The sequence below is a fragment of the Nuphar pumila genome, chromosome 12, assembly GCF_984573655.1.
Source record: "Nuphar pumila chromosome 12, dmNupPumi1.hap1.1, whole genome shotgun sequence".
Lineage (NCBI taxonomy): Eukaryota > Viridiplantae > Streptophyta > Magnoliopsida > Nymphaeales > Nymphaeaceae > Nuphar > Nuphar pumila.
Genome location: NC_143260.1, coordinates 3,898,621 through 3,913,522, shown reverse-complemented (window position 1 = coordinate 3,913,522; position 14,902 = coordinate 3,898,621). Strand labels below are relative to the sequence as shown.

Below are 14,902 nucleotides of genomic sequence, written 5' to 3'. Positions count from 1 at the left end.
ATCATAGGATAAAGGTTGGGTGGATGAAATGGAAAAGTGCAACTGGAGTGTTGTGCGATCGTAGAATGCCATTGCGGTTGAAGGGAAAGTTTTATAGGACGATTATTAGGCCTACTTTACTGTATGGTACGAAATGTTGGGCTGCCAAGAGACATCATATTCAAAAAATGAGTGTAGCTGAGATGCGTATGCTTAGATGGATGTGTGGAAATACAATAAAAGATAAGATTCAGAATGAGGAGATACGTAAGAAGGTAGGCGTTGCACCTATTGAAAATAAGATGAGAGAGAATCGTTTACGGTGGTTTGGACATATTCGGTGAAGGCCTAATGGTGCTCTAGTTAGAAGGATGGAGAAATGGGAAAATATATTAGTTAAAAGAGGTCGGGGTAGGCCTAGGAAGACTTGGATGGAGATGATAGGAAAGGATATGAATGCTTTGAACCTCACCGAGGACATGGCATTAGATAGAAATGATTGGAGGAGAAGGATTCATCTGGAAGACCTAGAATGATTTTCTTTGTTGGTTCATATCGCCGACCCCAATTGTTTTGGGATGAAGGCGTAGTTGTTGTTGTTAAGGATGATCGAGTCTTTTGTGCCACAACTCCAACTCATTTTTCTGAATGTTATAACAAAAAGCTTTCTTTGGCATTTTCAAAAAATCCATGTAATATAGTCCTTCTCTATGGCCTTCTCCAATCAGCTTTCTTGACTGACGATCCTGTACCCAACAACCATGAGAAGAGAAAAAAACATTACAACCATGGTCAGATATTTGAGAAACGAATAATAGATTTAAATTTAGTTAAGAAATAAATCTTACATATGGAACAAAAAAATTCTCAGTTTTGTAGATTTTTTCAAAATTTTCTATTCCTTCTATTTCAAGAGAAGTTTCATCAACTGTAAAAACTTTTAACACTTGTTTTATTTTTAACACATTCGGATAAACTTTTATCATTTGGGGTCATATGGAATGAAGCACCAGAGTCAAGAAGCCAAGGGAAGTTACCTGGATCGGAAAAAGATGAAGCAACTGCCCCAGTCGAAGCTTCTGATGAGGAGGAATAAATTTAGTTTGGGAATAAATCTTACTTCTTGAATAAAAAATTTCTCAGTTTTATGGGAATAATAGATTTACATTTAGTTTGGGAATAAATCTTACTTCTGAAACAAAAAATTTCTCAGTTTTATAGATTTTTTCAAAATTTTCTATTCATTCTATTTCAAGAGAAGTTCCATCAACTGTAAAAACTTTTAACACTTGTTTTATTTTTAACACATTCAGATAAACTTTTATCATTTGGGGTCATATGGAATGAATCACCAGAGTCAAGAAGCCAAGGGAAGTTACCTGGATCGGAAAAAGATGAAGCAGCTGCCCCAGTCGAAGCTTCTGATGAGGAGGAAGCTCCTTTGATGAGAGGTTGGAGAATCTCTATTAGCTGGGCCATAGAGACTGGTGCATCTTGATCTTTGGGCTCCGATCCAGCAATCACAACTCTCTTTTCTCTGAGCTCCTTAAGCTTAAGACACTGAGGCCTGTAGTGTCCCGGTTCACGACAATGATGGCAGATAACCTTTTTCTTGTCGTAATCAACTCCGTGGCGGTTAAAATGGGGTGGTCTATATGATCGTACATGATTTCCTGGTCCGGATACAGCAAGGACAGAATCATCTTCAGCCTTTAGAGTATATTTCTTGATTCTATTTTCCTCCATAGTTAATTCCTCTATAGTGTCGATAGTAGAGGGAACTTTTCCTCGATGAAGAAGAGCCGATTTCGTTGACTCGAATTTTGGTCTTAAACCATTTACAAATTGATAAAAATGCTCCATATCAAGTTGTTTTTGTCGGATCACAATATCTTATGGACAATGCCATTTTGGCTCTAGAATAGCCAATTCACCCCAAAGTTCGGATAATTCATTATAGTATTCTCGTATAGTTTTTTCACTTTGGGTCATAGATCTAACCCTTTCTTGAAGATTGCACACATGTGCAATATCTTTTAGGGAATACATATTTTTGAGATATTCCCACGCCTTATCGGCATGCTCAAACTTGGCAAGACTAGAACATTTCTTTATGTCAACGCTATTGATTAGCCATGACATAATTTTAGCATGCCCTATTCTCCATTCTTTCCAACTCTTTTCATAGTTGGCTAAGGCTTTGCTTTTTTCTCCTTCGGTCAAAGGAACTTCTTTATCACCTTCTATTTTGGTGAGAACAAGTTTAGGTTCCGAATACCATCTACTATGCCCCACAACCCTTTTCCCCATATGTTCATTATTGAATCCCACATTACATAATTTGTGTCGTTTAGCTTCATGGGTATGATGGTGATTTTATTTTGATCATCCATCTTTTACAAAGGTGATAAAACAAGGAGAAAAAAAGAAATAAAGAAAGAGAAAGAGAGAGTAAGAGAAAGCAAACACGATATTTTGATGCAACGAGTTTTTCTTTTCTCTCCTTCCTTTAAAAGAGGCTTTAAAAATCCTGAGTTTCTTTTCTTCCTTTTTGTCGCACGAGAAAGCCTCTGTGCTTCTTTTCATTTCACGTGACCCCCTTGCATCTTGGCTCCTATACCAAAATCACGTCTGGTCACGTGATCCTCATTCTGTCCCAAACAGGCGTTGAATCAATCCCGAATAGACCTATTACAGTCTGTCCATTCATTTTTCATTTCATGCATCTTGGCTGCCTACACCAAAATCACGTCTGGTCACGTGATCCTCATTCTGTCCCAAACAAGCGTTGAATCTGTCCCAAACAGACCTATTACAGTCTGTCCATTCATTTTTCATTTCATGCATCTTGGCTGCTTACACCAAAATCATGTCTGGTCACGTGATCCTCATTCTGTCCCAAACAGGCGTTGAATCAGTCCCAAACAGACCTATTACAGTCTGTCCATTCATTTTTCATTTCATCTATTCAAATTCCTACTGAGTTTAAAGTCCTGTCGTGACATACTTCTTCTTGCCGAGTTCTGTCATACAACTGCAGTTTTAGGATATTAATCCAATTTCTGTCGTAAGGCTGTTTTCTGTCATAAATCTGCAAATGGATAATTCAGTCAACTCGGGCCTTTCCTGCAACTTCCTTGGGCAACTGGTCTCTGAAAAACTGAGTACAAACAATTATTTGACCCGGAAACAACAGATTATTCCCTTCATCCGAAGTCAAGATCTTTCGGGTCACCTGGATGGCTCCATTCCAATGCCTCCAGAATTTATCACACAAGAAGCAAAAGAAGATGGAGATGGACCAAACATTATTCGTAGCTCTACTTTTGTTACTTGGATGAAGCACGATCAGGCTCTAGTTGCGTACATCACTTCTACATTATCACAAGAAGTATTAGTCTCTATTCCTGATGATTGCATAGCTAAAGTCTTGTGGGAGACTCTAGCCCAGATCTACTCTCAGATATCAGAGGCTAAAGTGTTGTTTCTTAAGTGTGAATTTCAGTTTTTAAGAAAAGGAACAATGACCATCATTGAATTTTTAAATCAAGTCAAAAGCATCACAGACCAATTAGCCATAGTTGGATATCCAGTGTCAGATAAAGAAAAGGTGCAGTAGACACTCAGTGCCCTGGGATCAGAGTATCATGTTCTTGTGACCTCTTTATTGTGTTTGCCGACGTTACCTAGTTTTGAAAATTTACGTGCCAAACTGTTCCAGTACGAGATGTCCTTGAAAAGCTTTTCTGATGCCCCAGCAGGGCAATCATCTATGCATGATGTTCTCGCCACAGAGATGACTGCTGATCGTGCACGAGGAGGGTGTGGTAGAGGCAGGGGAGCACAAATCCAGGGTGGACGTGGTTTGCTGCCTACACCCAGCCCGTCGAGGCATGTTCCCACATGTTACCAGTGCAACAAACGTGACCATATCAAATCCAATTGTTGGTTCAATCCTCAAAATCCTCAAAACCGCAACAGAATGCAAAACAATAGAAACGTTGCCACATCAGGATCTGCGGGTAGCTTTCGGGTCAGTGATGACGCTAAGGATCTTCTCTTGTCCGCTATGGCTAACTTGAACCTGAAACAGAATAATGATGAAATATGATATGTAGACTCTGGAGCAACAACTCATGTCACTGGCAATGCAGGTAAGTTCTCTACTTTGATCCCCTATTTTGGTAAATCTTATATTGTAACTGGAGATGAGACTCACCACCCTATTTCAAATGTAGGCAATGTTCTCATGCCTTTGTCTGAATCTTCATCCATTCCGTTATCTAATGTTGTCCATGCACCAAATATAAAGAAAAATATTGTCTCTGTTTTTAAGTTTGTTGATTCTATCAATTCTTCTGTTGAATTCACTCCTACTTCTGTCTTTGTCAAGGACCTTCAAACGAAGAAGATGTTCGCTAAAGGAGAACAACGTGAAAACATGTATATCTTCAATGAAGATCCAACCTCCAGTGTTTTGAAGCCTCCCAAGTCCGATCATACCTCAATGTATTTTAAGTATATCCCAATGTAATAAGCCAGAACTTTGACATTTCCGTCTTGGTCATTGTATTCAAGTCTTTATTGAAAAACTAGTGTCCAATGGATTTCTTCCAGAGTCTGTTTCTCCTTCATTGAAGAATAAAATGTGTTCCAGTTGTCAGGTTTGCAAAAGTCATGTACTTCCTTTTCATCAAATAAATAAAAGAGCCTCTATGCCTTTTGAGATAATATGTTCTGATGTGTGGGGCCCAACTCCTAATCCTTCCTCTTCTAGAAGCAAATATTATGTATCCTTTATTGATGTGTGGGGCCCAACTCCTAATCCTTCCTCTTCTAGAAGCAAATATTATGTATCCTTTATTGACAATTTTTCTCGCTTTACCTGGATATTCTTTATGAAACACAAATCAGAGGTTTTTCTCATTTTTTGTCGTTTTCATGTCTACGTCAAAACCCAATTCTCTCAAAACATTCAAATTCTTCAATGTGATGGAGGTGGTGAGTATTTCTCCAAAGAATTGTTAGATTTTCTCCAAGATAATGGGATTCATCGTAAAATATCTTGCCCGTACACTCCACAACAAAATAGTATTGCCGAACGCAAGCACAAACATATTGTGGAAAGTGCAATGAGCATGATGCATGGTTCTAATGTGCCTATTAGTCTTTGGACATATGTCTTTCATACTGCCACTCATGTGATAAACCGTCTTCCTATGCCTATTCTTGAAAATCAGTCTCCCTATTATGTTCTATTTGGTGTACATCCTGATTATGATGAGTTACGAGTTTTTTGATGCACATGTTATGTGCATATTGATAGGTCCATGAGAACTAAATTTCAGGACAAAGTCTCTATACGCCAGTTTGTAGGTTATGCAGATGAACACAAGAGTTACAGGTGCTATGATCCTGTAAATAGAAGGATCAAAATTTCTAGAAATGTTTTTGATGAAAATAGTTTTTTTGGGAATAAAGCAGATCACAATCGTGACCATACTGACACCAACGATAATTGGTATGATCCATGGCTCAGTGCTGAACTCATTTCACAGGCTGGAGATTACACTACTTTGGTTCCTGAAAGCACAAATGACGTGACGGTTTCAGAAGAGGCATCAAAAACAGAATGTTTGAGATACAAAGGAAATGTCTATACCAGGAGACTCAAAGAGCGAATAGATGTGCCTGTTGGAGAACGCGTGACATTGTCAAATAACAGAGCGACACCAAGAAGATCGGGCAGGATAAGACATCTCATTGAAAAGTGGGTGAGTTATGATAGTTTTTCAATGGATTTTCAGGTCTTTCTATCCAAGATTGAAAAATACGATGTTGCGAGGGTCAGAATGTGACAAGGGTAGTGTGAAACACCATTGAGTGGAAAATGCATCGGGCGTAGTAGCGGGTGGTATGCGTCATAGTTGGCAAACTCGTGACTCGGATTCGAATCGTCCGACCAACTCAGTAACTCAGACGAGTTAGGACTATACATTTTCTAGTGTTAAGATATGAAAAAAATCAAAATGCATATTGTATAATCACTAAATTTAGCACATGATATCAATGGCTGAGTTATATAAGTATTCAACTATACATAATTGTTAATATTTATGATTTAAAAACATATGATTCTTTATAACAAATATTCTTTTATGAACATTACACATTAAAAACACAAAATGTATGACAAAAAACACATAAGAAGCATGTGGATCGGTGGTCCTGAATTGGTGACCCAGTTATGGTCTAATTTGGGTTGACTCAGGCGATTTTCTCGTCAATTCGCCGGATTTGCCAACTATGGTATGCGTTGGGCTATTGATGACGTGCAATGGTAGCATGACATGCGATGGACAATGGTATAGGCGTTGGTGCCACGGTGTGTAGCAACATAGATGTGGTGTGTTGTTTTGTATTGTGTTGGGCCAGTGGACTGGAAGATGCCTTTGAAGATTGGATGGAGTACCTCTCAACTCAACTCTGGATAAGATAATCCCACGTGTACTGTTTGGTTCACACGAGGGTGTTCTAGTGTTTGGTTTGCACGAGAGCGTAGCGTTTAGAGATTGTATATGTGTGCACTGCAAATGTGATCACCATCTTGGGTTCCTTTTCAGCCATATTTGGAATGAAACAAGAATGAATACAACACTAAGAGCATACAAGAGTCAAAACAATGTGCACAAGCACTAGTGCACTAAGAGACAATACACAAGCCACTTAATGACAAATACAAAAGCACAAAATACACACAATAGTCACTAATGGACAAGCATAAGAGATCACAACACTTATAAAAAATAATATTTTATTCACTAACTATGATAGAGAAGCATAGAAAGTACAAGGGAGAGCTTCCCTTTAAATAGACCATACAACATGTTTAGAGGGCTAGCCAACTAGCTAACAGCCATTGGATTAGCCCAGCATCTAGTTGGGCTAGTCCCAACGGCTATAACATAAATAATAAAAAAACAAAAAACAGTAAAAAAAATATTTTATATATACACATGTATATATGTGTATATAATATATGTATATATGTATGTATATACATAAGTATATAACAATACAACTTAACAGGTGACTAACCTCAAAACTATGGTGGAGCCTAAAGATTCAATGGATACCATTTTGGCCATCTCTAGCCAATTGGGGAAAGATGGCACTCACCTTTTTAACTGTTCACGTCATTTTTTGTCCTTTAAGTTTGATGTCTGCTTTGGGTTATTCTATTCATCTTAGATTAGACAAAAATGATAAGAGAATCACACCTCTATGTTTATGACTTATATCTGAAAAAAAATTCTGTTCTGCAGATTTGATGATGATAAAGATGTTTGCAGCCTGTTTGAGGAGTTATGGGAAGAAATCTCAAGTAGTGAAAGTGTTACGCTTCAATTGTACTTGTCTGAGATTGTTTCTCTTCTCTGTGATTGCATGGTGTCGTCATCATGGGCAAACAAAAAGAAGGTTCGACTTGGATTTAGTTGCTTCTTGTTTATTTTCATACTGATCTGGTAATTCATGGTGTTCATGCACTTGTCATGTGGAGGGTTGCCTTTCTCAAATCTTCCTTGCATGCTTTAGGTTTTTGCGTTTCCACTATTTGTTTTGTTAATAATGAATGTTCCCTGCAGTCTGCAAAAGCGATTAGGAGACTGAGTGATGTTCTCGGTGAATCTCTATCTGCTTTTCATCAGAATCTGCTCAAATGCCTTTTACAAGAAATGCCTGGGCGGTTATGGGAGGTATTTGCATGTTTAAAGTTACACCTACAAATAACACAGCTTGTGTATATTCTATTTGGAAAGCTGAGACAAGTTATCTCACTTATGCAGATTATGATGTTGCATGTATTGTTGGTCCTATTTTTAATAGCTAAATTTCTTGACAGGGGAAAGAGTCAATTTTATATGCAGTTGCTGCTCTATGCACGTCGTGCCATAAAGCAATGTGTGTGGAGGATCCCTCAACTCCCAATATAGTTGTGAAAGCCATATCTTCTGCTTGTATGAAGAAATTGAGGTCATATCGTGATGCTGCTTTCTCTTCTTTAGAGCAGGTTTGAGCAAGATGTTGCTTTATTTGTCTATGCCAAAAATGGATGAGTTGAAATATCTCTTGTAGAGTATTTATGTGCTATGATCTAGTATTTTTGTCTTGATGGTATGTGATAAGGCTTATCCACTTAGGAAATTGAGACAGACTTGAACATCTCTTCAAACAAGAAGGTTCACAGCTAAATTGCTGAAGGTGTTCCAGCTAACCATACTTCTCTATGAAGATGAGAGAATCTCAGTTGCCCTGTTCCTAGCATGTTCTGCCTTGTGGGGAACCTGCCTTGTTTCCCTGGATCGCTTTTATTTTTGCACCCACCCACCCACCCACCCACATACACACCATCACCACACATACAATATGCATGTGTTTTTTTATCTTTGCTACTATCTGTAGTACCATAGTACCTAGTAGCCCCATTAATCTTTCAATATTTTGCATTGTATGTTTGTGGATTTGACTGTATAAATATTATCTCAATAGTGCACCAAATGCATAATAAAATGAATCAATTTTCACATCATATCAATAGATTGAAAATTATGTTTCTTAGTAAACAAACCATGATAAATACATTCACATGTCCAAGTAAAATAATGATGCAACTTTTGTTTTCTACTAGATAGTTCGGTACTAACTATACTAGCAAATGTGAGCATATATGGAAAATATTGGCTATGTTTATTGGCACCATGCCCTTTAGTAGAAAATATTCAATCTGCAAAGTTGTTAGTGTTTTTTGTGTTGTGGGATTTGCCCTTTTCCCCTTGATTGCTTTTATTGCTTTCAAAAATTACTTGTCTTTATGCAGATTCTAACTAGATGAGTGGTTTCACTAACTTTGGGACTATGATCTCTTGGAAACTTGTTTGTGTTGGTCTTTTCTCTTTTTGATCTCACAACTGGATAGTATTTTTGTGTAAAATGTGTCTCATTAACTTCTAATGTTATGCTGTTTTGAACAAATAGCATCATCTTCTATCTATTATCTCATGCAGTTTTTTTATTTCAATATTTTTTCCAGGTTATCAAGGCTTTTGGTGATCCTGAATTCTTCAATTTGGTACTTCCCTTGTTGCTTGATGTGTGCAGTGAGACAAATGTTTTGAAGCATACCATCCCTTCCACATTAAGTGATACAACTCCACCAGGTAATAATGTGTGGCATTATATTGCATTTCTTTCTAAACAATGACGGAAGTATGTTGTGCTATTTGTATACTGTGCAATAAAGTGTTAAGGGTGGGAATTCTTTTGGTATTTTAAGGTCTATGTCACATTACACCCCATACATGTATATAACTATCAAGTGGTTAAAATATTCTAATGACCATCTTAAATATTCACATGAGCAGTTTATAGTTCATGCATTTTCATACTCTGTTGTCATTTTATTTCCTGTATGTCACTTTCCATTTTCAAGAGCTATTCGTCATCTACTGCATTTACATGACTATGATAATTATTTTTGAATTCAATAACCCCGAAATCTGCTATATACCTGAAATAAACATCTGATTCATCATGGATCAGATTCAAGATCGGTCTCACGATGGGGCATTGATTCACTGAGGAACCCTTCATACCACCCATCTCCTCTGATATTTCATTTCTTTTTCTTTTTCTTTTTTTTGTGTTTTATCGATTTGTGCCATCAACGATTCGTATATGGCAACTCTTTTTACCATTACAGCCTGTAAGCAATGCATTATATTCATTTAACGTCATGTTCCACTACTGTAAGATCTATATTTGTCATATGGTTCTTCCATTTTTGTTCTTTTTGTCTGGGTCTGATATCTCTTCATTAATTTTCTTTCACCATCAATTTGCATTTGTATCTTATTATTATTTATGCATTGATCATAAATATCATCAACGATGTTAATGAGATATTGCATTGAGACTGCGATCCTGTATTGTAACCATCGTCTGCTGTATGTTTTGCTCATTATATAACATCACCTGAGAATCTCCTCTTTGCATTATGTAACTTTTTTTTTAGCCATTTCGGTTCGCTCTATATCCTCTCCATCTGATATTCAATATCCACCTGAACCAATAGTTCTCCATAGGCATCACCTATGTTTTAAGAATCATCTATGCATCTCCATCAAATTCTCGTTGTAATATAGGGACCATATAGATCATCTGTGATCTGTCGATTCCACCTGTTCTGCAACCTAAATAGGAAACCATTACCCCGTGCGTTATATATCCTCAGTTCCTAATAACCATTCTTAGCATCTGACAGCAAATTTTGACAATATCGATTCAGTGTTATGGTAAGTAGAGATGGACCCCCCACCACGATCTCTTCAAATACTACAGTTTACAGAAAGGGATTAAGGAACTCTTACAGGGGTCTAGATGCCACTTTAGCATAATAGCTGCTTCCTTTATAGTACAAAGTGGTTTGTAGGCTTTGTAGGCTTCGCTCCAAAAACTAACCCCAAACCGCAATAAAAAACTGCATGCTAATGAAGCATGCACTTTTTCTACAAAAGCATACGCCTTGTGCTTTGAAGGCAAAGGATGCACTTCATTTTATAAAGGTTATTTTCCTTTTTCACTCAAAGGGAAAAACAAAAAAGATGCCCCATGTACCTCAGTACCTCTCTAAGTCTCTAACATCGGGCAACCGGCTTAGGGTAGGGCTGTTTACTCAAGAAAAAGGAATAGTGAGGGAGCTCCTCGTTGGAGAGCCCCATCAATCACATGCTACTCATCCTGGTCGATCACCTTACGATGCAGTCCTCCCACTCCCTCTTCTTCAACTCCTTCCAATTGAGATTTGAGAGGGTTCGACCTCGATTTAAGGCTTGCCAGCGACCGGAAGCTCACGTTGCAGTAGCACCGGGAGTACCTCTACGATCGACTCTGCGATTGAGTATACCTTATTGTTTTGCTCTTAACTTGTTGGTTAGGCACTGTGATCATCGAAAAAATTTTCCTCTCGTAATATTCTCTCTCTTCCTTCTCTTTTCCTTTCCAACCTTTATTTCCTCCTTTTTGAAGGGAGAAAATAAAAGACGAAAAGAAAGAGAGAAGAGAAAAGAAAAGAAAAGAAAAGAAAAGAAAAGAGGAACTCTTTCGCGGGGTCTCACTTGACCTTAATTTTGAAAGTATTTAAGAAAATAACTCGCCTCCGTTTTGAAATATTTGCGGGAAAACTGGGAGACGGGATTCACTCGTCGGTACGAGGTTCGATCGTTCCTGGCGCCTTTACTAGGGGTAATCGAACCAAGGGTCGAATTCATGCCTTTTGCTTTGCTAATAAATTATCTAAGAATTTATTCTAAGTCTAAATGCAAAAAGAATCATGCTTGTGCAATGCAGGGATGTATGCTCTTTTTGAAAATGATTTAAAAATTTCCCAAGTGTTTCTGAGATGAATCTGATAAGGGAGTGAAGAAATGGTTTCTGACTTAGAACTTAAGATTTAAAGTTCTAAGTTTTTGGAATAATCAGAGTTTGGAAAGAATAAATCTTGATTTTGAAAGAGATGATTTTGAAGTTTGAGATAAAAGGAGAAAGGAAATTTCAAAGTCATAAATGGACTTTGAATCAGAAAATGGAATTGAATTCTAACTTTGAAGTTTGAAATCAAAATGAAATGTGGGAAATCTAAATAGAATTGAGAAATGAGATTGATTTGAAAATTGGAATTCAAGATGGAACTTTGAATCCAAAGTCTGGATTTTAAATTGAGATCAAAATTAGAATCCGAAAATGGGAATTAGATTTGAAATTTGGGATGAAATGGAATTGGATTAAAAAATTGGAATTGAGAATAGAAGTTGATTTGAGATCTGAGATTCAAAATGAAATTTGAATCCAAAGTCTGGATTCTAAATAGAGTTGAGATTTAAAATTGAATTCTGGATTTAGAATCCGAAAGGGGAATTAGATCTGAAATCTAGGATCCAAGATGAAATTGGATTCTGAATCCTAAATTGAATTGGATCTGAAGTTTGAGATCCAAAGTAGAATTGGATTCTGGATCCTAAAATGGATTCGGATATGAAGTCTGAGATCCAAAGTAGAATTGGGTTCTGAATTCTAAAATGGATTTGGATCTGAAGTCTGAGATCCAAAGTAGAATCAATTTTAAACTAAACTCTGATAAAAGAGGAAAATATTTAAAGAAAATATGATGAAAAAGGATCCAGTGTGGATCCGGTGTTATTTTATAAAAGATAAAAATCCTAAGTTTTGTTTACATCCTGACTATGACCATTGATGTAAATCATCAACTTAGGATTAGTTACCTCTTACGAAATGGTGCACGTGCCATTCGTGTTCCCATTTGTGAAACTTTGAAATGAAGAAAAATGATGCAACAAATGATATTTATATGCTCATTCATTCTAATCTAGAACAGGAAATGTAAATTCTCATTAAGGTCTAATCTATTACAATACATGAAATCAAATTTACAACTCCACATAATGACCTTTTCCACATACCTCCTGCAAAATAACTGGGTTAATATGAAAATAAAGGAAAGATTGTACATATCACATGGAGGTCAATGGTAAAATGCTCCTATGTCAAGATATATATGATGAAAAAGGTAAAAAAATGATATATACACCTATATACATACATATATACATGCATATATATGTATATCTACGCATATATAGGCATATACATATATGTATATATGTATATATATCTATATAGGGCATATACAATAGCTTGTAAGATAGGAGATGTGGATGCAAGTGATGCAAGTCACTGTGGCTGGACAGTGGCTATTATTGGGAGAGTTGCAATGTCCACCGTGGCTGTCATAGCAACGGCTTAGGGAGGATTTTTTTTTCTTTTGCTAATACTGATACATTTTCCAGATTCACCTATCACAGCCGAAACACAACTTTTAGGTATAAGAACATTATGACAGATGTTGTGAAAATGTTAGATAGTATCCTAATCACACATGGCACAACAACAACAAAATGATGAATCATTAGTAACAAAAAAAAATAATAACATCCCTCCACCGACGATCAATACAGGCCATGCCTTTCCAATGTCAACCATATATCATTTCAGGACAGCTGATAGAAAGTTGATCATGTTGTGAATAAATTTCTCCATTTCAGTCTTCTCGTTGATATCTATTCCACCCATCTACTGCCTCAAGGATTCATTTGAAGTATGTATTATAAACTGTCAGCTCCAGAAGACATCAATGTTCAGGAATGTAACAGGGTATCATGGAATGCTGGAACGGGATCTAACAAGACCAACCCTACTAACAGAAAATTCTGTGAAATTCAAGTGTTGTGAAGATACAGAGAGTGTAGTTATGCTGTGGCAGGCAACTGGATGATGAACAACAGTACAGTATGCATATAGATATTTATTTCTCAGGGACTCCTTAGGAATCCCATAATCTTCCGGATTGCCATCTGAATATTACATTCATCTCCCAGAATTCCGAATTCCAAGAGTGATTTATGATGATGTAAGCACCTAACATCAAGGTAAAACCTAATATTCACATTATCTAATGTATTGATGATAACCACCAAGCATTATCATATATTTTCAGCCTCAAGACTAGCATGATTCTGTAGAGTTTTGCCCGAAGGGACGGGCTAATCAGCACAACAGCTACTACAACAGTAGTTTGATTTAATTGAGTCGTCATTCCAGAAGAAAATGCCTACTGAAATTATCTTCAACAAAATCTTCATCTGTAGTACTTACTTTGAATGTCACAGTAGACCTCCCACCGTTTGAGCTTACCTTGCTTGCAAATTGGAAACCCCAAAGAATTCATCAATGCACTCCAAAAAAACCAGTAGATGAACCATTAGCTGGTTGCAGAAGAAATGAATGAGTAAGTAGTGTTTGACAGGGTAGCGAGAGAATGGGACTCAATCGGTTCCAGGGTGAACTAAAACTACCCTTCTTCAGATGGATAAAACACGATCCTTGATGAGTCTTTGCAACAACTACTAAAACCAACAAAAAAAAAAGAAGGAAAAGGCGAGAAACAGATCTGAAAGACCGAGTACACCACTCCTTGAGAATGATTGAAGAAGAGCTAAGGCTTAGCTCAAGTTGATATGGTAGACTTGTGATAGCTGTGGATATTAAATCAGTTTTTGTTAACTGATAACTTGAGCATTAATCAACAAAAGAAATGACAAGAAAACCACTTTGTACTATAAAGGAAGCAGCTATTATGCTAAAGTGGCATCTAGACCCCTGTAAGAGTTCCTTAATCCCTTTCTGTAAACTGTAGTATTTGAAGAGATCGTGGTGGGGGGTCCATCTCTACTTACCATAGCACTGAATCGATATCGTCAGAATTTGTTGTTAGGTGCTAAGAATGGTTATTAGGAACTGAGGATATATAACGCACGGGGTAATGGTTTCCTATTTAGGTTGCAGAACAGGTGGAATCGACAGATCACAGATGATCTATATGGTCCCTATATTACAACGAGAATTTGATGGAGATGCATAGATGATTCTTAAAACATAGGTGATACCTATGGAGAACTATTGGTTCAGGTGGATATTGAATATCAGATGGAGAGGATATAGAGTGAACCAACAACAACAACAACAACAACTACGCCTTCATCCCAAAACAATTGGGGTCAGCGATATGAACCAAAAAAGAAATTCATTTTGGGTCTTCCACATGAATCCTTTTCCTCCAATCATTTCTATCCAACGCCATGTCCTCGGTGAGGTTCAAAGCATTCATATCCTTTCCTATCATCTCCATCCAAGTCTTCCTAGGCCTACCCCGACCTCTTTTAACTAATATATTTTCCCATTTCTCCAACCTTCTAACTGGAGCATCATTAGGCCTTCGCCGAATATGTCC

At 37.2% G+C, this 14,902-nt stretch overlaps 1 protein-coding gene across 1 annotated transcript in view; it reads left to right on the top strand.

Moving 5' to 3' along the window:
- LOC149819701 (ARM repeat superfamily protein) overlaps positions 1–14,902 on the top strand; it is a 133,901-nt gene that overhangs the window by 97,312 nt on the left and 21,687 nt on the right. The window contains exons 28-31 of the mRNA XM_089982954.1: positions 7,305–7,458; positions 7,626–7,736; positions 7,883–8,050; positions 9,071–9,197. Coding sequence (XP_089839080.1) covers positions 7,305–7,458; positions 7,626–7,736; positions 7,883–8,050; positions 9,071–9,197 — 560 coding nt within the window. The remainder of the gene's footprint in view (positions 1–7,304; positions 7,459–7,625; positions 7,737–7,882; positions 8,051–9,070; positions 9,198–14,902) is intronic.